At 44.1% G+C, this 27685-nt stretch overlaps 1 protein-coding gene across 1 annotated transcript in view; it reads right to left on the reverse strand.

Annotated features, from left to right (window-relative positions):
- The window catches only part of LCT (lactase), a 50453-nt gene that overhangs the window by 17539 nt on the left and 5229 nt on the right, over positions 1-27685 (reverse strand). Inside the window, exons 2-8 of the mRNA XM_003990733.4 lie at positions 24479-24558; positions 21169-21252; positions 16653-16755; positions 15309-15384; positions 10292-11021; positions 5838-6483; positions 368-1918 (exon numbers count right to left, since the gene is read on the reverse strand). Of these exons, the coding sequence (XP_003990782.3) occupies positions 368-1918; positions 5838-6483; positions 10292-11021; positions 15309-15384; positions 16653-16755; positions 21169-21252; positions 24479-24558 (3270 nt within the window). The remainder of the gene's footprint in view (positions 1-367; positions 1919-5837; positions 6484-10291; positions 11022-15308; positions 15385-16652; positions 16756-21168; positions 21253-24478; positions 24559-27685) is intronic.

Raw genomic sequence — 27685 nt, forward strand, 5'->3', positions numbered from 1 at the left:
AGAGTTTCTTGCTCTGGGGTGCAGGAAACTCACCGGAATATAACATATGCACCATGTTAACACAAAGTTATCTTTTTGTTCACTGCACTTAAAATAGAACTTGCCACATAGTAGTTGCTCAATAATGAATGGATGGACCCATGAAAAGACTTGTATGGGGACTCTGTATGTGTACATCTGGGTAGATGACCATGGCTTTTTTTCAGATTTCCAAAGGGATATGTAACCCCCGGCAGGAAAAGAATTATGGAGTTAGAGCCTAAGAGAGACTTGTTTATGGTTTGTAATCCACTTTGCCAAACCATGTCAGGCACATGATATATGGATGCTGGAAGATTCTGTAAGGGGGACATGAATTCTCACATACCTTTCAAAGCTTCATTGATGTAGGTTTTGTGGTAAAATATCCTATCAGTATCTTCCACTTTTGGATTTGTCAGCCCCACTCCATTTTCAGTGATGTAAATGGGTATGTCACCATACTCTTCCTTGATCCAGTTGAGCAGTCTTCGTGTCCCCCAGGGTGCAGCTCTGTTTATTGCTGTGGAAGGCCATGAAGGGTCCTCCTCCTTGGTTGTCTCCTGGTCATCTTCATAGGAGGGTGGGTTTAACCTGGGTGTTTTGTGCTGCACAATTCTGGAGGAGTAGGTGTTGAGGCAGAACACGTCAGCTGTGGCCCTGATGTACCTCTTCTCTTCCTCAGTGAAGCTTGGCAGGCGGGAGGTGGCTAAGTGTTGAAGCTCACTCCTGTTCCCCACTTTCCACTTCATGGCATCGGGATAGTCTCCGTTTCGGAAAATGGGGTGGGCAAACCAGCCCAGTGAGAACTGCAGCATTCGGTCAGCTGCCTCCACATCCCTCGGGATCTCAGGGGACTTGGGCTCTGCCCAGTGTGCACTGAGGCTCAAAGAGATGACCCCCTTCTGTTCCCGCCTGTATTTCTCATCGTAAGTGTGATATACTCTGGCATGAGCTTTGATGATTGCATGGCCAATTCTGTAAGGTCCCCAGCCTGGGTCTTTCACCTTTGGAGGAAAATCCCCTGAGCCATAACCCAACCATGCCTGGTTTGTGGGCTCATTAAAGGTCATCCAGAACTTGACTCTGTCCCCAAAGGTCTGGAAACAAAAGTCTGCATAGCTGTTGAACAACTCAATCAAGGAAGGATTTTCCCAGCCTCCAATATCCTGGAGGGCCTGGGGCAGGTCCCAGTGGAACAGTGTCACCATGGGAGAGATGTTGCTTGCCACCAAGCCATTGATCAGCCTGTTGTAATAATCAACACCGTGTCTGTTGATAGAACTGTTTCTCCCTGTTGGGAAAATCCGAGACCAGGAGATAGAGAAGCGATAGGCCTTCACCTTCAAAGCTCGAAGCATATTCAGATCGGCATCCAGTTGGTTATAGCTGTCACAGGCGATGTCTCCAGTGGCATTCCCTTTCACATTGCTCCCCGGTGTGTGGGTGAAGTTATCCCAGATGCTGGGGCCTTTGCCATCAGCATTCCAAGCTCCTTCAATCTGATAGGCTGATGAGGACACGCCCCAGAGAAAGTCCTCTCTGAAAGTACCATGGTAGAACAAATCTCTTTCAAACTTGGGTTGGTTGGAGAACTTTTCCCAAACTACTTTGGCTTTGGAGGGCACATCAGACGGAAAAGTGAAGGCTCTGATTTTACGTGGGAAGTTTGCTATACTGGGTGGTGGCAGTCTCTTTACGGCCTTGGGGAGGAAACCGTTCTTTTCAATGATGCTGGTGAAAAAGTAGGCAGATTTCCTGGGAGTCCTTGGCTTGCTGCTGTCATTGAAGTTGACATGATACAGTCCAAACCTCTGGCTATAACCAAAGGGGCCTTCAAAGCCATCCATGAGGGCACGAGCGATGTAAGATCGAACATCCACTAAGTCCTCCTTGATAGCTATGGAGAAAAACAAAACTTTGGATTATTTTCAAGTCTCTATGGGGCACCTGGGTGACTCAGTTGGTTAAGTGTCTGACTCCTGATTTTGGCTCAGGTCACAACCTCACAGTTGGTCAGGAGAGAGCCTCCTGAACCCCACCCTCGGGCTCTGTGCTGACGATGGAGCCTGCTCTGGCTTCTTTCCCTCTCTCCCTCTCCCTCTGCCCCTCCCCTGCTTGCACTCATGCTTTCTCTCCCTCTCTCAAAAATAAAAAATAAAAATAAATAAAATTAAAAAAAATAGTCTCTGTTACTGATGTTGCTATTTAAAGGTTTTCCTTTTCATATGCACGTTTTGGAGGGGATTTAAGTTACCCCAAAAATGTTAACCCTTTTTCCTCAGAATGAATAAAAGAGAATCCACAAGATGCCCACAAATCATCAGGCCACATCTATGGTCATAAACCTCAATCCAGAAGACCGTCCCTGCCTCAAAATGAATACAAGCATGTGTCCCATCTGCTACTATCAGGATTCCTTGTTTTTTTATAGAATGCATAAATCATTTAATATTTAAAATATACTTTTGTTTTTCCTTATGTCTAGCAATACTGACATAAAATGATCACACATCCCCTCTTAAAAAAGAGAAATAACGCCTACAGTAAGGTATTTCCTGGTACAGTGAGCTGAATGGTGGTCCCCAAAAAGATATGTCCAAATCTTAACTTGGTACCAGTTTACAAAAGAGGTCTTTGTAGATGTAATTAAGTTAAGGATCTTAAGATGAGATCATCCTGCATTAACTGGGTGAGTCCAAAATCCAATGTCAAGCACCCTTAAAAGAGAAAGATAGAAGGTCTCCACGAAGATGGAGGCAGAGATTGGGGCAATGCAGCCAACAGCCAAGAAATGCCTGGAGCCACCAGACGCTGAAAGAGGCAAGGAAAGAGTCTCCTCTGGAGACTTCGGAGGGAGAGTGGCCCTACCAGCATCTCCATTGTGGACTTCTGGCCTGCAGAACTGTGAGAGAATAAAAAAAGCATCTAGTGAGTCAACCAAAAACCAGTGTCAAAGTAAAGCAATGGCTTTGGGCTCAAACTGGGAACCAGCAAAGTATTAAGCCCTATTTTTATCAGATTACACAGCCTCTCAACAAACATTGACTATATAAGAGGCTGGCAATTCATTTATTTTATATAATTCATTTATTCATTCAATGAATAATTTAGTAAACACCTACTTTGTCCCAGGCTGTGAAAGGCTCTAGAAACAAAAATGAATAGAAGCTTCATAGGTTAGTGGGTATTGATGAGCCAGTGATAGAAAGGCCTGTAGTTTCACTCACTGGCTGTTTGGGCACACCATGTAATCTCTCAGAGCATCAGTTTTCACAATGGTCCCAGGAGGATGATCTCTGCCCCTATTTTCTGCACAAGGCTGTTTCAAAGATCTCTTGAGATATGTCCTAGAGGGATTCCATGATTGTGAAGATTACAGAATTGTACCCTTGATGCTGAGAACACAAGCAAAGTAAAAGAGAGGGTGTCTGGCCTCATGAACACTGAGGCCTCCACTCCCTAAGGTGTCTCCATTCCTAACTGCAGTGCCCAGAGTAGGTATTGCTAGTCAACTCTTTCTCTCTGAATCTACACAAGGCCTTGAAATCTTCTCAGAATAGCCCTCTAGGCAGGTGACTAGCCATATATCACTTGATTAGTGCTGATACAGGAGATGAAAATTATTTGCCATTCCTTTTTACTTGGAATAAAAAGACATATGGGGAAAAGATAGTCTTCAACAAATGGTGTTGGGAAAATTGAACAGCTACATGCAAAAGAATGAAAGTGGACCAATTTTCTACACCATACACAAAAATAAACTCAAAATGGATTCAAGACCTAAATGTGAGATCTGAAACCGTAAAAATCCTACAAGAGAGCACGGGCAGTAACTTCTCTGACATCAGCCATATCAACATCTTTCTAGATATGTGTCCTGAGGCAAGGGAAACAAAAGCAAAAATAAACTATTGGGACTACATAAAAATAAAAAGCTTTTTCACAATGAAGGAAACAATCAACAAAACTAAAAGACAACCTCTGGAATGGGAGAAGATATTTGAAAATAACATATCCAATAAAGGATTAATATCCAAAACATATAAAGAACTGATACAACTCAACACCTAAAAAACAAATAAACCAAGTAAAAAATGGGCCAAAGACACAAGCAGACATTTCTCCAAAGATGACATCCAGATGGCCAAAGGACACATGAAAAGATGTTCAACATCACTAATCATCAGGGAAATGCAAATCAAAACTACAATGAAATATCACCTCATGCTTGTCAGAATAGCTAAAATCAAAACCATAAGAAATAATAAGTGCTGGTGAGGATGTGGAGAAAAAGGAGTCCTCATGCACCATTGGTAGGAATGCAACTTAGGGTAGTCACGGTGGAAAACAGTATGGAGGTTCCTCAAAAAAAAAATTAAAAATAGAATTATGATGTGATCCAGTAATTCCACTACTGGGTATTTACAAAGAATACAAAAATACTAATTTGAAAAGATATAGGCACTCTGTTTACTGCAGCATTAATTACAATAACCAAATTATGGAAGCAGCCCAAGTGTTCATCAATAGATGAATGGATAAAGAAGATGTGGTATTTATATATAATAGAACATTACTCAGCCATAAAAAAGAATGAAATCTTGTCATTTGCAACAATATGGATGCATCTAGATGATAAAATGCTAAGTGAAGTCAGAGAAAGACAAATACCATATGATTTCATTCATGTGTGGAACAAACAAAACAAATGAACAAAGAATAAAAGAGATAAACCAAGAAGCCGACTCTTAACCATAGACAACAAACTGATGGTTACCAGAGAGGAGGGGTGGAGGGGGGGGTTAAATAGGTGAAGGAAATTATGAGTACACTTATCATAATGAGCACTAAGCAATGTATAGAATTGTCAGATCACTATATTGTACACCTGAAACAAATATAACACTGTGTGTTAACTATACTAGAATTAAAGTAAAAAAAATTTAGGCGTGCTTGGGTGGCTCAATTAGTTATGATCTCACAGCTTTTTGTGTCACATCATGATCTCATGATTCATGAGTTCGAGCCCCACATCGGGCTCTGTGCTGACAGCTGAGAGCCTAAAGCCTGCTTCGGATTCTGTGTCTCCCTCTCTCTCTGCCTCTCCCCTGCTCGTGCTCTGTCTCTCTCTCTCAAAAATAAACATTAAAAAATATTAAACTCTCTTTCTCTCTCAAAAATAAATAAATATTAAAAAAATCTTTTAAAAAATTTAAAAAGACATATGAAACTATGTTAGGTAAGACTGGTGCAGTCGATATGAATTAATGGGATCAAAGTGAATGATGTGGAATGTAGATTTTATAGCTGACTTAAGGAGATGGAGATGAATGTGGCCAGAACAACGAGGGAAGATTTAATGGGTTGGAGTCCCCTCCTATAATGCCATTGGCATCCTTTATTACAATTTTCTGTCTGTGACCCTCTGTAAACTCTGGGGTCCTATGGGAAAAGATGATATTTGCTCAATATTTTACCCTTACTGTCTTGTGCAATGTGCAGTACATAACAGGCACTGAATAAATATTTGTTAAATGAATGTGTTAAAAGATGATGAGTCTTTGATCAATGGATAGGACTCAAATGGGCAGAGTGTAGGAGGCGGCATTATAGGGAATAAGAACATAGGAACAAACACTTGAGGCTTCTGGGGGAAACAGCTAGGAGGCTGATATGAAGGGCTCATGCTATTACTACTAACACTACTTTTTGGCTTCATTTTCTTAGGAGACTGTCTTTGTCTCATTAAACAGAAATCTGAAGACTTGGAGAAGTACCACCCACCTTCCAATCACCAGCATATCCACCATTCTTACCTTTGAGCACCTCATTGATATATTTATTGAAGTAGTCTACTCTCAAGGAATCCTCAAGGAGATCTTCAGTCTCCCCTATGGGCATGCCATTCCCAGCCAGGTAGATCGGAACTTTTCCTCTTGTGTATTCCAAAGATACAAACTGCAATAGCCTCCTTATACCCCAGGGCACCACATAAATCCAAGGGGATGAGGTCTGGGGCCATGCAGGGTCCACATGTTGGGAAAAGCCTCCAATGGTGTCATAGCTAGGGATGCAGGAATCTTGTTGGGCCGTGCTGATAAGGCGAGAAGTGTAATGAGACAGACCCAGAAAATCAGCAGAGCCTTTCAGGAGTTGCTTCTCTGCCTCGGTGAACTCAGGGAGCTGGGCCACAAGACTGGGGCACTGTTGGTTCATCTGTTGGATTTGGGCCTTCAGGGCAGCAGGGTAGTCTCCATCCACAAAGATGGGGTGTGCAAACCAGCCCAGCATGAAGTGCAAGAAGCGCTCAGAGGCACTCAGGTCCTCAGGCCTCTCTGGGGACAGAGGTTCTGCCCAGTCTGAGTTCAACACAATGCCCACACGTCCCTGCTGCTGTGGACGATAGTGGCTATTATAGTGGTGCCAAACTCTGGCATGAGCCTTGAGGACCAAGTGAGCCACCTTATGAGGAAAAAAAAGAAAGAAATACAGTGCTTAATAACAACTAATAGCAAAGCCAACAACAACCACAAGCCAATAACAAGTCTACAACAACAAGTTAATACGAATGTCAATAATGTTACCAATGTTAATAAAATAGCCACAATGAAAATGTCCACATCAATAACAGCACCAATGTCAACAACATCAGGAAGTCATCAGCAAGTCAATGCCAACATCAACAAGTCAACAATATCAAAAAGTAGTTAAGATTGATGCTAACAATGTCAGTAAATCAACATGGACAATGTTGACATCAACATCATCAACACCAATGCCAGCAATATCAACAGCCAATAACATCAACAAGTCAACATCACCATCAACAGATCAATAGCAGTAGCATCAATAACCATATTTCACAGTAAAAAATTGTAAATGAATTCTCTCATAATCTCCTCCCAACAGTCTTGTGTGACAGTATAATTATTATTACCACTATACAGATGAGGGGAACAAGATCTAGAGAGGTGTAGAATGTAAGAAGCCTGACTCTAGGCCTGTATTGTCCCCCATGATGCTATTCTGACTTTGTTCTTAGTAAGTGCTTATTGAATAATTCATCAACAACGAATTTGGGGCGGTCATTTTATTTGACACAGCAGGGATGGGACAATTCTTTCTAACCTACCTGCTCTTTCCACTTAATGAAATCTAGGAAGAAAACCTATGACCAGGAATCTCTTTGTAGACTTAACTCAAGGTCTTACAAAAGTTAACAGCTTTCCTTGGCAGAGTGCCATGGGAAAACGGGCAAAAGCAGGGTGTCTGGAGTGTAACAAACCTAGACTTAAATCTTGACTTTGTCACTAACTTGCTTCTCATTCAGTTTCCTTGTATGCAAGAAGTGGTAATTATGCATTCATTTAGGAGGACTAAATAAGATCATGTATATAGAGCACCAAGCAGACACTTGGGGTGTAGGAGGGAGATTGCTATTGCTTATCATCCTTTCCTTTTTCATTTTTATCATCTGAAGATAATGACACTTACTCTTGAAGACTTTCAGACCAAAATATGCCTTAGGATCAAAATATCACTGCTTCTCATGTTGCAAATGTTAATCCTTAACAGGGTCCTAAACTCCAATGGCAAACTGTGCTTCTTTCAAAAGGCAGGAATGTGTGCCTTCTAACTGAGTCAGCATCAGGCAGGGGGCTCAGCGGAATATGAAACAACTACAAAACCAGTCATTGTGGCCATGTAAGAATATGGAAAGGTGTTAATGACATGTCAGATAAGAAATGGGCACTAGGGTGATTATGACAGCCAGTGTGGGTTCAATCATCATAACAAATGTACCATGCTGGTGGGGGATGTCAATAACGGGGGGAGCTGTGCACGCGTGGGAGCAGAGGGTATATGGAAAATCTACGTAACTTCTGTTCAATTTTGCAGTGGACTTAAAACCACTGTAAAAAATAAAGTCTACTTGGGGCGCCTGGGTGGCTCCATCAGTTAAACATCTGATGTCTTGATTTTGGCTCAGGTCATGATCTTATGGTTTGTGGGTTTGAGCCCTGCATCAGCACTGTCAGCATGGAGTCTGCTTGGGATTCTCTCTCTCTGCCCCTCCCCCATCTCTCTCTCTCTCTCTCTCTCTCTCTCTCTCTCTCTCTCTCAAAATAAATAAACATTAAAAAAATAAAGTCTACTTGAAAAAAGGTACTAAGGGGTGCTTGGGTGGCTCAGTCGGTTAAACGTCCGACTTCGGCTCAGGTCATGATCTCACGGTTTGTGAGTTCGAGCCCCATGTCGGGCTCTGTGTTGACAGCTCAGAGCCTGGAGCCTCCTTCGGATTCTGTGTCTCCCTCTCTCTCTGACCCTCCCCTGTTCATGCTCTGTCTCTGTCTCAAAAATAAATAAATATTAAAAAAAAATTTTAAAAGTCACTGAATTTAGTGCACTCTGTGAGTACACTGGGAATGCAAGGACTGGAAGGACATATGGGCAAAATTATGAGTGAACTGTTTTCTTTGCAATCTTCCCTTAATGGTACTAAACTGTTTTAACTAATGAATCAAAGCAAGAATTGAAGGAGAAAGGTGGTGTGGACTTTCCAGGAGCCACAGTTGTAGGGATAAGAAGCCAGGAGAAGAGGTTGGGATGAGTTTTACAACAAGGAGACAAACAGAAAGGTTCAAACCTTCCATTTTGAGAAGTGTTCTTTCTCTCTTGGTGTGTATGCTCTTGTTGAACAAGAGCAGAGTAGAAGCTTTGACTTCACTCTAATTTTTGGCATTTCATCAAGTCATTGATTTTAGCTCATTCTGAGTGTGGACATTTTGGATTGTTCTCTAATTTTCTTATGTGTATTTATTTGTATCATCTCCAAAAAGTATTAAATCTTGAGGATATGGGTCATGCATCCTCCTTAACACCTAGCATAGGGCAAGGCAAAGACTCCTATTTCAGAACAGAACCCAAGATGTGGCAGGGGAAAGCCAGGCTAACATGAGCATCCTGAATATGGATGTCAGGGAAAGCTGGTGAGTTTTCTGGGAGATTTGAGCCAAAAAAGAAATGATGGAAAGGGCCCATATTAAGCTACTTTGTCTCCAGTATATACATCTTTGTCTCCAATATACAATTTGTGTATCTCCAATATACAATTTTAAGCCCATATTAAGCTACTTTGTCTCCAGTATATACATCTTTGTCTCCAATATACAATTTGTATATCTCCAATATACAATTTTGTCTCCAGTATATACATCCCCTTCTTATGGAAATGATACCCTGCCTACCCTCTGGAAAGCCAAACCCTTTTTCCTTTTCCACCTCCCCACCTCTCAGGCAGTGTGTGGAGGGGTAGAGCTGAGACCCGGACCCAGACCAGTCACTGCACGACATTTTCCCAGCCTAAACTTAGTGATTGGTTCAGGGATGGGCATGCAACCCATGCAGCAAGCATAAGGCACAGGGACACGTTTGCTGGGAATGCCAGAAGAGAGGTAAGCTTTCTTTCCCGCTGGTCTTGAAATAGGAGAGCATGGCTGCTACCATCTGGTTACCAAGCAGCCCAAGTAGAAAACCAACAAGGAGGGGCAAGAAGAGAAATTGAGTACTAGTGGCATTGTTTGGGATCTGATCAAGCTCCACTCTGACCAGCTAAAACCCAGACTTTTCAGGGATGCCTGGGTGGCTCAGTTGGTTGAGCCTCCGACTCTTGATTTCAGCTCAGGTCATTATGTCACTGTTAGTTGGGTTGAGCCCCCCCTCCAGCTCTGTGCTGACAGCTTGGGGCCTGCTTGGGATTTTCTCTCTCTCTGCCCCTCCCCAACTCATGCTCTCTCTCACTCTCTCAAAATAAATAAACATTAAAAAAAATCATATTAAAGCCCAGACTTTTCAGTTTCCCGAGCTGATGGACTCCCACTTAAGTGGCTTAAGTCCGTCTGGGTTGGTTTTTCTGTCCCATGCAACTAAGAGTCCTGGATGACAAGGAAAATCTGCTGTAGACTCAAGCAGACTCGGGCTCAGATTCTGGCTTCAAACTGCTGACCCTGTAGCGATGCCATCAGGAAACAGTTTCTCCTCTCTGAGCCCCAGTTCCCTCATCCACCAGCACTGTTCCAAGGATGTAATAACTTATCAAAGTGCCAGCAGTATTTGGACAAAATAAGGTGATTAACGATTTATGGTGCCTTCCCTCCCTCTGGCTTCCTTTAAAGCACAAAAAGTAAACGCATTCTGACTGGAAGAGACAGTGACTTTCTCCTAGCCAAATTCTCCTCCAGTGAGGCGGCACTGCAAGGACGAGAAGTACCTTGAAAGAGGCCACACCCGGGTCGGAGATGCCCGGTGCGTGTCGGCCCGTGCCGTAGCCCGCGTAGCTCATCACCCACGGCTCATGGAAGGTCACCCACAGCTTCACGCGGTCCCCGAAGGTGGCGAAGCAAAAAGCCGCGTAGTCCAGGAAGGCGTCCACCACACTGTCGTCCTGCCACCCGCCGCGCTCCTGCAGGGCCTGGGGCAGGTCCCAGTGGAAGAGCGTGGCCATGGGCTGGATGCGCGCGTCCAGCAGGCTGTCGATGAGCCTGCTGTAGTAGGCTACGCCCTGGCGGCTGGGTCCGGGCCCGAGCCCCGTGGGGAAGATGCGGGACCAGGAGATGGAGAACTTGTAGACGTGAGCTTGGAGGCCGCGAAGCAGGGCCACATCGGTGTCCACCTTGTGGTAGCTGTCACTGGCCACCTCCGGTGTTGCTGCGCCCTCGGAGGCGTGCCGGCGACCCAGGTGGTCCCAGACGCTCGGCCCTCGTCCGCCCTCGGCCCAGCCTCCTTCCACGTTAAAGGCTCCCGTGGAGACGCCCCAGAGGAAGCCTTTGGGGAAATCCTCCCGCAGGAAAGCGTCCCTTTCGGCCGTGGATTGGTTGGCAAATGTTCCCCAGACTCTCCGGTAGGCGGAGCCCCGCAGCGAGGAGGAACCTGCTGCGGTCCCTAGGGCAGGCTGCGCGGCGGTCTGGAGGGGCGCGCTGTCTGTCCGAGAGCAGGGCCCGCTGCGGGATCCGAAAGACGGAAAGGACACGGTGAGTAATGACCCTGCGGGTTACCTGCGCCCCCAGAGTGATGGATGGCGGCAATGTGTGTAATTAGTAAAGGTTCGAGAAGCACTGAGTCAAAAGCCACACAAGTGCCTGGTAGATGGGAAAATTACTATTATTGCCTCTTCTTAGGTGAGTTATTATTGCTTCTGCAGGACTCCAAACACTGTGCCAAGCCTACCGTTCTGTGTATTAGCTTGTCCTCAAATACTGTCTTTAGTTCTGATGCCATGCTTTTTCTTCTTACTGTTTATAAAACATAGCTAATCATAATGATGGCTTTAGCTCATTATGCCTTGATTCTGTGCTGGCCACTGTGATATGAATGTAGGTCTCTCCATTAATTTTCACGAATTTATTAGATAAGGACTACAGTTATTTAACCGTATCCTGTAGAGAAGGAGATTGAGAGTCAAAGAAATGAGTATATTCTGGGCATCAGGGGACCAGCACCTGTTTGTCAGCTGGTATGGAAGAAAGTAGTTCAATAACTGAATTACTGGTGTAGCTCTACTGATGTGCATCAGCTAAATATTCACACCAGCTACAACCTCCTTTCTCCTTCATGCTGCCTGGATTATGGACACAATGGCAGGAGCTCATGCAGTCATGCTGGACAATAAGGTGGAAGCCTTGTTAAGGATGACAAAAATTAAAGGGGCGCCTGGGTGGCTCAGTTGGTTGAGCGCCCGACTTCGGCTCAGGTCATGATCTCACAGTTTGTGAGTTCAAGCCCTGCATCGGGCTCTGTGCTGACAGCTCGGAGCCTGGAGCCTGCCTCGGATTCTACGTCTCCCTCTCTCTCTGCCCCTTCCCTGCTCATGCTCTGTCTCTCTCTGTCTCTCAAAAATGAATAAACATTAAAAAAAATTAAAAAAAAAATTAAGGCAGAAGCCTGGATTCCTGATGATTGTACCTACTGTAGATCATCCATCTCCAGCCTTTGTAATGTAAATGAACCCACATCTTCTTTTTTTTAATGAGAACTTCTCCTTAATCACATAGTTTACAAACTGTAGAATACAGTCTGTGCTTTTAACCACATATCACTGTATTTGTAGATGTGTAGACATTTATATATTTTTAAATATTTCATATATATAAATTCAGATAAATATATATATTTGAAATAAAACATACTGTAAAAATGCTATCCTTACATGAATGCACTCTATTTTCTATTTTATTCTAGTCCATTTCTCTCCTTCTGTCTTTCCTTCCTTCCTTCCTTTTTTGTTTTTAATTTTCTTTTAACATTTATTTATTTTTGAGAGGCAGAGAGAGACAGAGCATAAGCAGGGGAGGGGCAGAGAGAGAGGGAGACACAGAATCAGAAGCAGGCTCCAAGCTGTCAGCACAGAGCTTGATGCGGGTCTTGAACTCAAACCGCAAGTTCATGATCTGAGCTGAAGTCGGACGCTTAACCGACTGAACCACCCAGGCGCCCCTCTTCCTTTCTTTTTTTAATAAAACATTTTCTTCTCATGTTTCAAAACAAACCCTAAATTGGTTTACCAATCTCCAAGTCCTGGCCTGCAGGCTGGAAGGCACTGTAAGAGAGCATGTGGCAGTTACACCAGCAGAGGGCAATGTTGAGGAAGGGTTGGTGTAGGTGGATGTGTTTGGTCTGGAGGAGGAATCGCAGGAGGATGGCGGAAGGGGGTGCAGTACAAGGGCATCTCCTGTCCAATGGCCATCATGTGGAGGGAGGATGTCATTTGTACGTGGTTAGCCCAGAGCACAAAATTGGTAGAAGTGACGGGGACATTGCAGAGGGACCTCTGTCCAATGGAGAGAAATCTGGGTCTTCCACACTTAAGTACCTCCTATTTTACGAAGCGTCAACGAACTCACATTTGCTAAAACAGCAGTGGGGGTGGGGGGTGATCTATAGTTATGGATTATCCATAATATATACAGGTCTCTGGAGCACAACCAGGGACACAGGTGACACCCACTCAATGAACAGACTCAGCTACTCTGACCTAAAACTCCTGATCCTGATTGTCCTCCTGGCTTGGAAGAAATGAAGTCTTGAGGAAAGAAACAAACAGTCCCTGGATAAAATACAATTTGCTCTAAAGGACTGCTTAATTATTCATTTGCTTTTTTATTTGCTTATGTATATATGTATAATCTCTTCACCCAGCATGGATCTAGAACTCACAACCTTGAGATCAAGAGTTACATGTTCTTCTGACTGAGCCAGCCAACCACCCCTCAATTTGCTCTAAAAGCTTTAATGCTGGAAGTTCAGGTTTACCTAACTTGGGAGGAGATTTAACATACTCAATATGAGTATACTGAGTATCTCTCAAGAGATTTAGCATAGCCTCAGTTTCTATGCCCAGGCCTTGCAGGTAGCCCTCCTTCAGCTATCCCTCCCCTGCCCCCAGCCACCTCAGAGCATCCCCCTTCTGGGGGGGGGATGCTCTTTCTCCCCCTTCTGGGGAGCAATGCTTTGTCTTCTGCCACAATCTGGTATTAGAGTCATTTGTGGGCCACTCTGCTTCCCCTCCAAGGTCTAAGGTTCTCAAAGAGAAAAGGATGTTACTCCTGTTGGAACCCCCCTCAATCTGCCCTGGCCCCCAGCAGAGTCTCCACCAACATCCCCCTGAATGAGGATCCCCGGCTGTTAGTTTAATGTCAGCCAGTGTTGGACCTTTGCCTCAGGCCAAGTTTAGAGGCAGAACCTTGGAGCTGATATCATATGGCATCTTGTGGTTTTATAATTACTGAGCTTTCTGGGTAACCCTTTCATTATGGCTTCTTGAGTTCTATTTTCTGAAAAGACATAGCCCAGTAATCCTCAGCTGACTCTGAGTGTGGTCAGGGAGCACTTTTGACCTATCTGCTCTTTCTACCATTCATACTCCCAGCACAAAGCCTGACAGTAGCAGCCACTCGGGGTCTGTTGGTTTAACCGGCGGAGCTTGAAGTGAGTTGAGAGGACTGAACAACAGATTGAGATACGCAAGTGCTAGGAGAGGAAAAGCACAAGAAGATGGTAGCAACTGAGTGAGTGACCCTGGACAGAGCTTTTCTAGCAGTCTGAGGTAGGGTAAGGAGAGCTCTAGCTCAAAGTCTGGGAAGCCAAATGATTCTTTCCAGTCTTTGTCTTTTGTCAATGCATGGTGCATGAAGCTCACATGTGTAACATACCCATGGAAGGCTGACGTTTCTGGGGAACAACCATCTCCTGGTTTCCACACCATCCTTTTAGGTTTTTGTCTTTTAGGTTTGTCATGTGGAGAGAGGATGTCATTTGTACGTTGTTGGCCCACGTCTTTTTGTCTTTTAGGTTTTATTTTATTTTATTTTTTAAATTTTATTTTAAAATGTTTTAAAATTTACATCCAAATTAGTTAGCATATAGTGCAACAATGATTTCAGGAGTCCACACCATCCTTTTCATGCTCACTTGGGAAGCACATCGGATTTTGAGTGTTGTGAGAGGATCATTATGGGGGTAACCTACAACCTGCTCTAATTTTTTTTTAAAGTATGCCATTTACAAATTTTGGTATTTTAGCCATAATTTTGGTAAGAAATTATTTGCAACCCCACATAAATTAAAACCTCTCTTCTTAGGGTATGCCTGGCTGTCTCAGTTGGTAGAGCTTGTGACTGTTTATCTTGAAGGGTCATGAATTCAAGCCCCACATTGGGTATAGAGATTATTTAAGGAAATAAAAACCCATGAAAACCAAAAACAACCTCTTCTTAGAACACCACTGAGTTAGGTTTCTGCCCCATTGCAACAGTTCAATCTCCTACCTATGCTATCTCCTCAAGGGGAAGATGTTTTACATATCACATGAGGAAACAGGTATACAGAACTAACCTCACTTACTCAGAACATGTAACTTCAGTGGGATGGTCAGATATATCTTTAACCCAGGCTGCTGTTCCACAAACTCAGGTTGTCTCCAACAAGATCTTAAATTAGAAGACAGGGGTTCAGATACCAGCTCTACTCATGGTGTATACTTGGACAAACTGCAAAGGTCACCAGTGCAGAATGACAAGAGAGGATGCAGGACCATGTGGGCCCTGGGTAAGATGCAATGGGAGACAGGCTCTCTCTGCCATCCCCTCTGAGCCTTTATCTCTCGCCTACAGAACAGCCATGATAAAATCACTGGCGAGAGGCAGATGGCAACAGTCCCATGAGATCACACATATGAAAGAATATTCTGCAAATATCAGCTATTGATACTTCAGCAGGAAATCTAACATTACCTTTTCTTGGAACTTGAACAGCTCAGGAAAGTATTGAGATCAAAACCAATGGTGATCACTTGGCTTTTATTTATGGCTGTAAAAGAAGAAGTTTAATTAATTCTCCCTGAAGTCCAACCAACAATATGCATGATTGCCATCAATCGTTTTCCTTATATATACAACACACCCAAACTCCAAGCAATTGTTCTAAGCTCCCAGGAAAATACCATGGACTAAAGAACTAAGGAGGTCAGAAGTGATTTCCACCTACTTAGAACAGTGGTTCTCAAACTTCCGTGTGCATCAGAATCACCTGCAGAGCTTGTAAAGCACAAATTGCTGGGCCCACCTCACAGTTTCTGATCCAGTGCATCTGACATAGGGCTCAAGGATTTGAATGTCTAACAAGGTCCCAGGTGAGGCTGATGCTGCTGGTCTGGAGACCACACATGGAGAACAATTGATTTAGAAGAACTCAGACATCAGAAAAGGATGGAATTTTTTAAATTGTAGTAAACTATGCATCAACCTAAAATTGACCATTTTAGCCATTTAGAAAGGGATGGAACTTAAGAATAGAGATCGGTATGCCATCAAAAAATGAGTTAGGGTGAGGGTTATTAAGTGGTATCTATGGATGAGTGTCAGGAGGTCTGTGAAGTCAGCTCAGTACTGGTTACAGGTAGTAAAAAGGGCACTACTGACTTATACCATACTCTGCCTTATAGGGTGACTGGGATGGATGTCAGGACACCCAGGAATGTGGCCCTCAGACCGTTCCTGCAGAGTCTCTAGTAGATCCTCAGCCCCTGATGCCTTAACAGAATCCACTTTTCCCTTGACCCGACTGGACCAGGAGTGATCTCCTGATCCATGGGCCCCCAGTCAGATTCACTCTCAAGAATTTGACATAAGAGGCACAGAGAAGATGGTCCATGAGCTGTGGGTCTTAGACATGAAGGTTTTGGTGAGGTGCCCACTAGGGCCATGTGCAGCTGAAGTGAAATGGGGACGTGAATAAGAGGAAGCAGAGTGAGGCAAAGGTGAGATATCGGAGGGATGGGTAATGGAAGGGGACACGCAAGCACAGAGCAGTACCCCTGCTTACACCTGATACCTGAGGCCTGATGGCCTTTATTTACACAAGACCGAGGCATCCTTGTCATCTTTATACAGAACCCCTCGTCTTTCTTGGTCCAGTGGGAGCTAAGGGACAGAGGGTACAAAGGCGTCTGGGGTGGGCTCTCAGACCAGCCCTCCTCTGGTCCTTCTTCTTATTGGAACCCCAGACTTTCAGGACTGCTACTGCCAAGCCAGTGCACCAAATGTGACTCAAAACCTCGCCAGCAATGGTCCACTCACCCTCGAGAAGGCTGAAGAGCAGTCTGGCTGACTTCTTCCTGGTGGAGGGGCAGTCCTGGAATCTTAGATTGAAGATGAAAATTTTTACTTTTGGCTCAACAGTCTGAAAAAGATAAAGGCCAACAAGTGAATTGAAGTTGCCTAGCATAAGTCTTTTGATAACAAGGATAGATTTTCAAGATGAGAAGTTACGAACCTCTCTCCGGTTTGGGAAATGACCTCCAGACATCTCAATTAGGAAAGGAAGCAGACTCTAGACTCTGAGGGAGAATGAGCTACACTTTTCAGTAACAGCGGCCATACCCTCCCCATCAACCCACACCAAAGAGATAGGCTTAGCATGCTTACAAGGCTTACAGTGCCCAACCAGGCACTGTGTTAGGACCAGGGACAAGGCCATCCACTCATGTTAGGGGCCTTTCTTACTATAAGAGGCTTAATCAGGTGCCACCATCACAGTATTTATGGATGTCTGGGGTTTGCTTCAAAACAACCTGACTTGAGAAGGGGAAGATGGGGCATAGATGAAACAAGATCAGCCATGAGTCGGTAGCTTTTGAAGTTGGGGATGGCTTCGTTATACTTTTCTTGTAGACATATTTCACATTTTCCATAATAATAATGATAATAAAGCGGCCCTCATTCAAATGGAACAGGTGTGACTTTTCTCCCATTCCTAAGCCATTTCACTGTCAAAGGAAACATGTTGTTTGACTTCACTTTAAATTACCTTTTCTGGGGGGGGGGGGAGGTTGGGTTTGGTCATTTTCCCCACATCAAGTTTTTCCTCTTCGGAGGAGTTAAAAGCCACTGAGAGATACCAATAACAACTACTTCCAAAGAAGGCAGGCTCATTCTTTATTTTCTCAGAGTCACCTGCAACAATGCCCCTTCTTTACAGATAAAGTGCCTTCAGCCTTGAGAAGCTAAGTTGCCCAAGACCACAGTTAAAGGAGGGGCAGCTCACACAGTCCTCATTCTTTCCCTTGCTGGGTGGATGCAGGGGAACCCAACAGCTAAGGGGACTGAGGATTTTCTCTCTCCTGAAAGATCAACACACAATGGGGGCCAGGAGGGCTGAAGGAGCCTTCAGCTGAGTGGGGAATTTCCTGGGGGCTCAGAGGACAGGGGCACTGCTCATGCGCCTCCTGCAGAATTTAGATGTGCTGGGCATGAGGATGTCTTCTAGCCCTAAAACACCGGTGTGCTGGTGAGAAGAGCAGCAGCTCAGGGTCCCTGAGGCTCGGAGAAGGATGTGCAGGTTCTCTGGGGAGAGTGGAGGGAAACGGGAATGGGACAGCGTGGGACCTGCTCCTCCAGGCCTTCAAGCCTCCAGGAGCAGGGTGAGAGGACCCCAGATGAGGAGGAAGGGTACACTCCGAAGGAAGCAGTGGGCAGAATGATCCGGGTTCTTGGGGACACGAGTCAGCCCTTGCCTGGGGAGAAAGCTGTTCTTCCTCTCCTGGGCTTGCTGTGTGGGAAATGGTACACGCCTGTAAACCAACGAGCCCAGAGAGGGACAGTCTCCTCTCCAGCTCAGTTCTCTCCTCATAGCTGGTGATGAAAGTGGTCATCCTGAATCTTTAGAGCTACATCTGAAGTGTCAAATGCAGCATCTGGAACCTAATCCCTACCTAAGGAAATAATAGGAATAAAGAACTCCTAATAAAAGGCTGCCAAGTTTGTCCAGGAGGGTTTTACTATTCGGCTGGCCAGCTCTCAACTGAGAGTTCACAGCTTTATCCAGACACTGGGGGGAACAGGACTTCTTGAAAACGTTTTGATGTCAAAAGAGAAACACTGTAAACCACATCCTCAAGCAGAAATTAAGCCAGTGCTCTGTTGATGGCCTCTCTGAGGCATGCTCCATCTGCCTAACCCAGACAGTTTTAAAACGTCAGACAATGAACCCATTAGCTGAGGAACAAGCCCTGGTTGAAGTCCTTAAAGAAGACAAAAGACAGGTTTAGGTGTGACAGGCATCAGCAGGCCTTGAAGACACTACTTCAGCGCTGCTTACAGCCCAGAAATCTGGCCCACCAAGCCCACCAGTGCAGTCTCTGGGTCAAGCCAGTTTGGGTTCAGGTAAGAAGATATTTGCAAAAACAACCAAAATTATACATGATTTTCAAAAATGCCACCCTCATTATAATGTCCCCAACACCTTGGAATTATTTTTGTCTTGCAGAGGGAGTGTGGTGTCATGAGAAAGCCCTGGTTCCAATTCCAGCTCTGCTCACTACCTCATGTCTGATCTTGGTTAAGTTTCTTAAGTGTTGGGGTCTGCTGTAAGGGATAACATGAGTATAAAGTGCCCCACGCGGTGCAGGGCACAGAGCAGGCACTAAAGTCATAGCAGCTATTACTCAAATATCTTGTGAATGCATCTGCTGTCTTTGATTATTAGATCATAGTATTTGTAAACAATAAAAGCGGCAGTGCCTACAAGGTCAGCAGGAAACCCACAGACACAGGGTGGGTGATGCTAATTAGTCCATTTCAAGCTTCCAGCCTCGGGTCAAATGGAATTCCCACCTAGTTGCAGTCCTGAGAGTTTGACACTGATGAGCTTGGCCTTTAAACAGGTAATTCCTCTAACAATCCACCCTGCCTATGGTGGGGCTGCTGGGATTCAAAGCCAGGAGGCACAGGGCTGAAAGCAGAGGGGAGTGGCTTTATAACCCACACCTGCAGAGGCAAGAGGAAGACACGAGTGAATGCTGGTGGCCAGGTGTCGCTGGAGAGGCCTGTGAGAGGGCAGCTCTTCAGGGGTAAGTATGGAAATACTGCTAGGACCCAGGAAGGCCAGAGAGAAGCCACTGGGTGTGCAATCTGTTCTAACCTGTTAGGAGATGGGCTAACAGTCAGGACTCCAGGGAATTGGGGATTTGTCTTCCATGAGGAAGGTGCTCAGCAGTGACCAAGCATAGGACAGAAAGCTAATAGGTAGGTAGGTGGCATCCAACATACTTTCTCTAAATAGTCACAATCATTAGACTTGAGGAAAACAATCCTGGGAACGGGAAGGAAGGGCCTGAGGTTACAGGAAGATCCCCATAGCTGGCATCTGATTCAGCAGACCTGGGTGTGAAATGTCTTTTTTTTTTTCAGTTGTGGTGAGACATACATAAAATTTGCCATCGTTAGAAAGGGAGAGAGCCAAAGCATAAGAGACTCTTAAAAACTGAGAACAAACTGAGGGTTGATGGATGGGAGGGAGGGAAGGGTAGGTGATGGGTATTGAAGAGGGCATCTTTTGGGATGAGCACTGGGTGTTGTATGGAAACCAATTTGACAATAAATTTCATATATTAAAATAAATAAATAAATAAACATTAAAAAAATTAAAAAATAAAAATAAAAAAAGAATTTGCATTTCCAAGGTGATGCTGCTGGTGTGTGCATGTCACCTGAAGAACCATTAATTCAAGTTATATGAACTATATAATATATGGAAGCCTTTAGAGTAATGTATAATTTTTTAAAATAAGATTTAGTATCGGGGCACCTGGGTCGCTCAGTCGGGTTGAGTGCCCAACTTCGGCTCAGGTCATGATCTCACAGTTGGTGAGTTCAAGCCCTGCGCCGGGCTCTGTGCTGACAGCTCAGAACCTGGAGCCTGCTCCGGATTCTTTGTCTCCCTCTCTCTGTGCTCCTCTCCCACTCACACTCTGTCTCTATCTCTCAAAAATAAATAAATGTAAAAAAAAAATTAGTATTTGATTTTAGAGAGAAAAAAAGAGACTCTTAAAAACTGAGAACAAACTGAGGGTTGGTGGGGGGTGGGAGGGAGGGGAAAGTGGGTGATGGGCATTGAGGAGGGCACCTGTTGGGATGAGCACTGGGTGTCGTATGGAAACCAATTTGACAATACATTTCATATTAAAATAAAAAAATAAAAAAAGATAAAAAATAAATAAAATAAAAAAATAAAAAATTGCCATCATAACCATTTTTACACTTCAGTGGCATTAAGTACATTCACGTTGTTGTGCAACCACAACCACCATCCATGAAAAGCCCTTTTAAATCTCAGGATGAACACTGACTGGAATTTTAATTCTCAGATATCTACACAAGAGATCCATGTGGGATATTTACCTTAATAAGACAACCCTCATTACCTCTTCCAGGGAAGACTGCCTGACCCTGCAATGTTCTCCAGCAATGCATTCACTGGAGATCTGCCCAGATGCAGCTCTGCAGGTCTGCTGGCTCTGCATGGAGTAGCTCAGTTTACACATCAGTGAGAGCATTAAATGTCTAATATGCTGGGGCACTCAATCAGTTAAACGTCCGAGTCTCGGTATCAGCTCAGATCATGATCTTATGGTTTATAGGATCAAGCCCCCATCTAGCTCTGTGCTGACAGCCCAGAGTCTGCTTGGGATTCTCTCTCTCTGCCCCTCCCCAGCTCACACACACTGTCTCTAAACAAAATAAACATTAAAAAAAATGTCTAACGTGCTGTCAGGAAGCTTCACCGTTCATCAATATGGGAAATGGCTCAAATTACCTGCAATTTACTCAACTTCTGTGGCAAACTTGCCTCACTTTGGCATTCATAAAACAAATCAAGAGAGAGGAAATCGACGGTGCCCTAGAAGAAAGTAAATAGGATCGTTAGAACATAAGCAATTTCAAGATAAAGTACTGTTCAGAAGCATCCTTTTTTGTTTCTCCTCCTCCTACTAAATGGATACTCCAAAGAGATTTTCCAGGAAAAAGCAGGTAGAGGAGAAGCTGGGACAGAGCGAGAATGTGTGGAGGCCTTGTGCCTGCATGTTGCTGGGAATATATCACCACAGACTCAGCAAAGTGCTCTGCACACAATAAGTGCTCAATAAATGTATATGATTAAATGAGGGAATGACGGGGAGCCTGGGTGGCTCAGTTGGTTGAGCATCTGACTTCGGCTCAGGTCATGATCTCACGGTCCGTGGGTTCGAGCCCCGTGTTGGGTTCTGTGCTGACAGCTCAGAGCCTGGAGCCTGCTTCGGATTCTGTGTCTTCCTCTCTCTCTGCCCCTCCCCTGCTCATGGTCTGTCTCTCTCTCTCTCTCTCTCTCAAAAATAAATAAACATTCAAAAAAAATTTTTTTTTTAAAGATTTAAATGAGGGAATGAAGTACTGGATGCCAGAAATGGTGGGTTTCCACCAAAGAAGTGAGCACTAATGGAGTTAGAGGCCAGAGCTGCCCTGGTCAGCCCCCTCCTCACAGCCGTCCCACTTTGCTGGGATGGAGATAGCGGAGCACTCAGACACCCACAGGATCTGCAGTGATCTCTGCAGACCTACAGGGGTTTGGGGCTTTGTTTTAATTGTAGGCTATCGTCACTGGCCTACTGTCAGGCCACAGTTTTCAAGTCCACCCTAGTTGACCCTAGCTTGACCCACTGTATTATCCGAGAGCACAGCTCATATGGTCCTGGACATATCTATCCCTCTGCACAGTCTCTGGCCTGCATATGTTCTAAGAACTTCAGATTCACAGTCTAAACACATAAAGATACCACTGTGATTCCATCCCTGCCTTTCTCAGAAGTCATTGTATCCTTGTCATGACTAGATCAGAGCCTGTTATCTCTCCTTCATAGATCATCTGTTCCCTCGGGACACAGACCCTTGATAATGGCATCCGATGACAACCAAGTGCACCGTGGACCTTTGATAATTGACTCATCACTAGCTCCCTATGGCTTTCCAGATCAAGTCTCATCCGTGTTTACCCAATAGCTTACATGCTTGCTCCACTTTGGTGAGTACCACCAAACCCCTTCCCCACCCCCTCTCAGCTCTTACTTTTGTTTGTCATTTCTGTACAACACATAGTCACTTAGTTCCCACCCTTGAAAGTGATTGCAGTGGAGGAAGATTTAAAGAGTAGAACCACTGAAGCGTACAACTTAACACAGAGTGTTAGTAAATGCACCAATTACATGAAAAATTGCAGAAAGTTAGAAGTGCTATAAGGAAGTCTAGATCAGTGGTCTTCAAACTTACCTGGGGCTCACCTGGAAACTATGAAGACCCAGGACAGTCCCTCCACATTAAGCCTTGGCTTATGCGTTTTACTAGCTGTCCAGGTGATTCTGGTACACAAGACTTGGAAAGTGCTGGTCTAAACAAAGGACTATGTGTTCCAAGTGGAGAGAGAGAGCAAATCAAGTTGAGCAAGGGAGTATTGTTAAATGAGGCCTCCCGATGGAAAGTGTATGCACGTGTATGTCATAAATGGGTAGAATTTTGTTGGAAGAGATTTGGGCAAATCTAGGATAAGAAGCACACTGAATGGTGCATGCAAGACAGGGGGAAGAAAGCATAGCATATACACTGGGAAAAATAGGAGGGGAGACCCCAAGACAGCTTGAGTGAGCCACACCTGGAAGGCCCTGAGGGATTTGCACCAATTTCTCCCATCTGTGGCAACACATAACAAAATTTACCAAGTTCACTGGCATTAGGTGCATTCACATTGTTGTGCAACCATCACCATAATCCATGCAACACATCTTTTTTTTTTTTAATGTTTAAATATTTTTGAGGGTGCGGGGAGAAGGAGGAAGACAGAGGATCTGAAGTGGGCTTTGTGCTGACAGCAGAGAGCCTGATGCAGGTCTCAAACTCACAGACCGGAGTCAAATGCCTTAACTAACTGAGCTACCCAGGCACGTCCATGCAATGCATCTTTGAATCTCAGAGTGAGCACTGAGTGTAGATTCCCACTAGGGAATTAATAAAAACTGGGCTCATGGAAACTCCAGAAGCACTGCATGGCATGGACTGGGGCAAAGAGACCAGTCCAAAGGCTATTGCTTGACAAGCACTTTTCTGATCAGCACTTTGGTCTCCTGAGTTCATAACCGATAGCGGTTATCACCCCTTGTAAATTAATTTAGATGGCATTCTGGCCATATGGTCAGCCTTGAAACTATTTTTTCAGAATCTTATCACAACTGGATTTTAAGTTCCTGAGATGGTAAATCTGAGGACCGGACCCTGACCTATGGGGCCCCCATCGTAGCACAGGCACCAGTGTCTGTCACATGGCACTGTGATATCTATACAGCACCCTACAGAAATCTGAAAAACTACAGAAATCAGCTATTTTTCCAGATGATTTTCCACACTGCGCAGCAGCTAAGCTTACACAGGCCAAAGCTGTTTAATTCTCAGATGTTTTAACTTTTCTTATTAAAATTATAGTTAATAAAATTATAGTTAAAAAGTTATGTTCAGAGGAGGCAGAAAACAAGAGGATACTCTAGGGAGTTTTGTTATTTAAAAAATAAAATAAAATAAGGGGCACCTGGGTGGCTCAGTTGGTTAAGCATCTGACTCTCGATAGTGGCTCAGGTTATGGTCTCATGGTTTTGGGGTCAAGCCCCACAATGAGTTCTGGGCTGACAGCATGGAGCCTTCTTGGGATTCTCTTTCTTCTCTCTCTCTCTCTCTCTCTCTCTCTCAAAATAGATAAACTTAAAGAAACAAACAACCTTTACCTGTCCTTCTATCTCTTTTGCTATAAACACACCTCTCCTCTAATAAGCTATTTTGGACTCTTTTAGTTAAAAAAAATCAGAGCAAACAGAAGCATTTGACTTATTTACATAGGCAAAAGCTGACACTAGACCAAGCAAGAGCTGGGACGCTATAAATGAGATTTTGTTTGTAAGGTAAACATGAATCTAGAGAATGGACAGCATTCAGAGGAGGCAGTTAATAAAAATGCCAGGCTAACAGATGAAAACTTCTCTAGTGTTCTAAAATGAAAATCACAACTTTCCTCAGATGTTGCAACTGCTATTTTGGGGTGCTGTCATCACCTTGGCAAGAGCACACGTGGATGGTTCCAGCAGGAGCTCCGAGACTGCTTCAGCTCGCAGGACCACAGACAGTTTTCCGCCTAAAACCAACCAGAGAAACCAGCTGCAGGTGAGTGAGGCAGGATGCTGGGGCTGCAGAAGCTGCGTGGGGACTCATTTCCTGTTCCATGTTCACTGACTTTAAAAATGATTTCTGAAGAAATCACTTAACATGACTTTACCCTAGCTGAAAGATTGTAGATAACAAGGTGCCTTTAAAAACAAAACAAAGTCCCTTTAGAGAATGTTTCATCTAAATCAGGACTCAGAAATGCAGGACACTTGTCTTTTAGAAGAATAAAAGCAGGGCAGGCTGGGTGGCTCTTCTTGAAATTAAGAGTCTCTTGATTTCGTCTCAGGTCATGATCCTGGGGTGATGGGATCCAGCCCTGTGTTGGGCTCCACACTGAGCATGGAGCCTGCTTGGGATTCTCTTTCTTTCTCCTTCTGCCCCTCTCCCTCACTCTTTCTCTTCTCTCTTAAAATAAAACAAAATAACAAACACACACACACACACACACACACACAAAAATATAAAAGCAATTACCCTGCCCTGCCCCTCCAGTGTAGAAGGTGGTGAGGTGAGAACTGCTTCCTCACTTTGTTTAACACTTTCTGCTGTTACCCGGTCCTTATTCATTGTCCTGAACATCAGTTCAGCCCCTCCTGTGCACGGAGGGGAAAACGAAGGAACTATAAACACCTGTAGCGTGTACCCACTTGATTTGATACTTGATTACCTGCAGTGGTGCTCAGCAGTTGTGTGCGTCCAAATCCCCTGTGTGCTTGTCAGCAGACCGGGGCGGGCTCTGCAACAGTGCACTTTAACAAGCTTCCCAGGTGCTCCTGACCCTCGTCCTCAGACCACCACTTGAGAAACACGGCTGCGGAGGAGGGGTTCCTCAGCCGTTTGTATTGCCAACTGACTCTTTCATGCGCCTGAGTCTTTATCTCCCCCTGGATTGTGTGCTCGCTGAGGAGCAAAATTTAAAACATTAATCACTCCAGATAGCAACTGCAGCACTGGGTGCATAGCAGACCTGTGGTTTGGAAACGCTAAACGAAAACCAAATAAAATCAGAGTTTGAGAGTTAAACTGTAAGGCTGTGTGCTGACAATGAAACCACCACTAACAACTACAAAAGTGCTTTTTTTTTTGTAGTTATCTTTATACCCAACGTGGGGCTTGAACTCATGACCCAGATATCAAGAGTCGCAAGTTCTTCCAACTGAGCCAGAAACAGGTGCCCCAAAAGGGGCTTATTTTGATAAACGTGGTAGAACTTTGAAATCTCCTAAGCAGGGAATTTCACTTAGAGACATTTAGTCCTCATTCTGATAAGATAACGCTATTTTCTAGTTACTCAAATGATTGTCCCTAATGGATCCATTTCACCTTTCACCGATTTCTATTCTTCATTCTATCGTCACATCAGCACACATGGAACATAAGTTCCCAGCTTGTGCTTAACATCTTAAAATGTACAATCATCTGTAGGCCAAAGAAATGAAATAAGAGTACAGTTGATCCCTAGATAGAATGAACTCACAGATTTTTTAAAAAATTTTTTAATGTTTATTCATTTTGAGAGAGAGAGAAAGAGAGAGAAAGTGTGTGAGCGTGAGTGGGAGAGGGGAAGATTGAGAAGGAGACACAGAATCCAAAGCAGGCTCCAGGCTCTGAGCTGTCAGCACAGAGCCCGATGTGGGGCTCAAACTCACAAACCGTGAGATCATGACCTGAGCCAAAGTTAGATGCCCAACCGACTGAACCAGCCAGGCACCCCATAGATAATTTCTAATTGACTCTGCAAGCTGCTTTTAGAATTAGAGTGAACAAATATACTTGAAGTTCTAGAAATTCTCATGGTTCCCAACCTATTGCCAGTGCAAGCATAAACTATACTTTTTAACATACTGTCAAATGCAGATTACTCAAAACCAGATTCTCACGTGAAGCTTGCAGTTCATGTTTTCTATGGAACTGAAAGGGGGATAATTGCTCTGCTTTAGGAAAATTTATCTTGCATTTTTTTGTTGGACATAATTAAACAGGTGTTCATATGTCTATGAACTCAAAGACATGAACAGGTGTTCATGTGTCTAGCTCAAAACTGGTATTTGCTGTGGGTTGAGAATGAACTGTTGTAAGCCTGTGTAGAAAACCACTGCACAGCATTGTGTAAATTCCCGTCCCTCCTATGCGTTGCTGGACCTCGCTAAAGGATAAGCTCACCTGTTTCCACCATAAAGGGAAGTTGTTCCACTAAAACCCGTTGCGGCTGTTTATAAAAAAAAAAAAATAGCCCCCTTTCCTCTTGCTCCTTCCTTTGTTGCCTCAAATACTCCAATAAAAGTAATCTGGCCAATATTGAACTGCCAATATCAATGCTTCAAGCTACTACTACTGCTTGGGCAGGCAGGTAATACTGGTGTTACCCTGGGTTGTGTCTCAGTGTTGTGCAAGTGGGGGATGTTGTGTGCAATTCTGCTCTTCCCACAAGAGGAATGTTCCCACTCTCCCAGCCTCCAACTCTCTGTCCGAATCCTCTCTTCTACTGAATCCTCCCCACTGGCAGCACATTGAACACACAAACAGGAGGTTTATAATAACAGATATAGAAAGATTAGAAAAGAAGAAAAGAATTTTTCAAAAATTTTGGTAAGTATATATATATATATATATCAAAATTTACCCTTAAAAATTTTAAGTGTACAGTTTAGGCATTAAGTACATTCACATTGTTTTGCAGCTGTCACCACCATCCATCTTCAGAACTTTTTCAACATCCTAAACTGAAACTCTATATTCACTGGGCAGGAATTCCCCATTCCCCAGACCTCCTAACCCCTGGTAACTACTATTCTACTTCCTGTCTCTGTGAATTTCATTATTGTAGGTCCTTCATGTAGGTGGAATCACACAATGTGTGTCCTTTTGTGACTGGCTTATTTCACTTAGCATAATGTCTTCAGGGTTCATCTATGTTATAGCAGGTGTCAGAATTTCATTTCTTCTTTCTTTCTTTCTTTCTTTCTTTCTTTCTTTCTTTCTCTCTCTCTCTCTCTCTCTCTCTTTCTTTCTTTGACAGAGAGAGACAGAGCATGAACGGGGGAGGGGCAGAGAGAGAGGGAGACACAGAATCGGAAACAGGCTCCAGGCTCCGA

Source organism: Felis catus, chromosome C1, assembly GCF_018350175.1.
Source record: "Felis catus isolate Fca126 chromosome C1, F.catus_Fca126_mat1.0, whole genome shotgun sequence".
Classification (NCBI taxonomy): Eukaryota; Metazoa; Chordata; class Mammalia; order Carnivora; family Felidae; genus Felis; species Felis catus.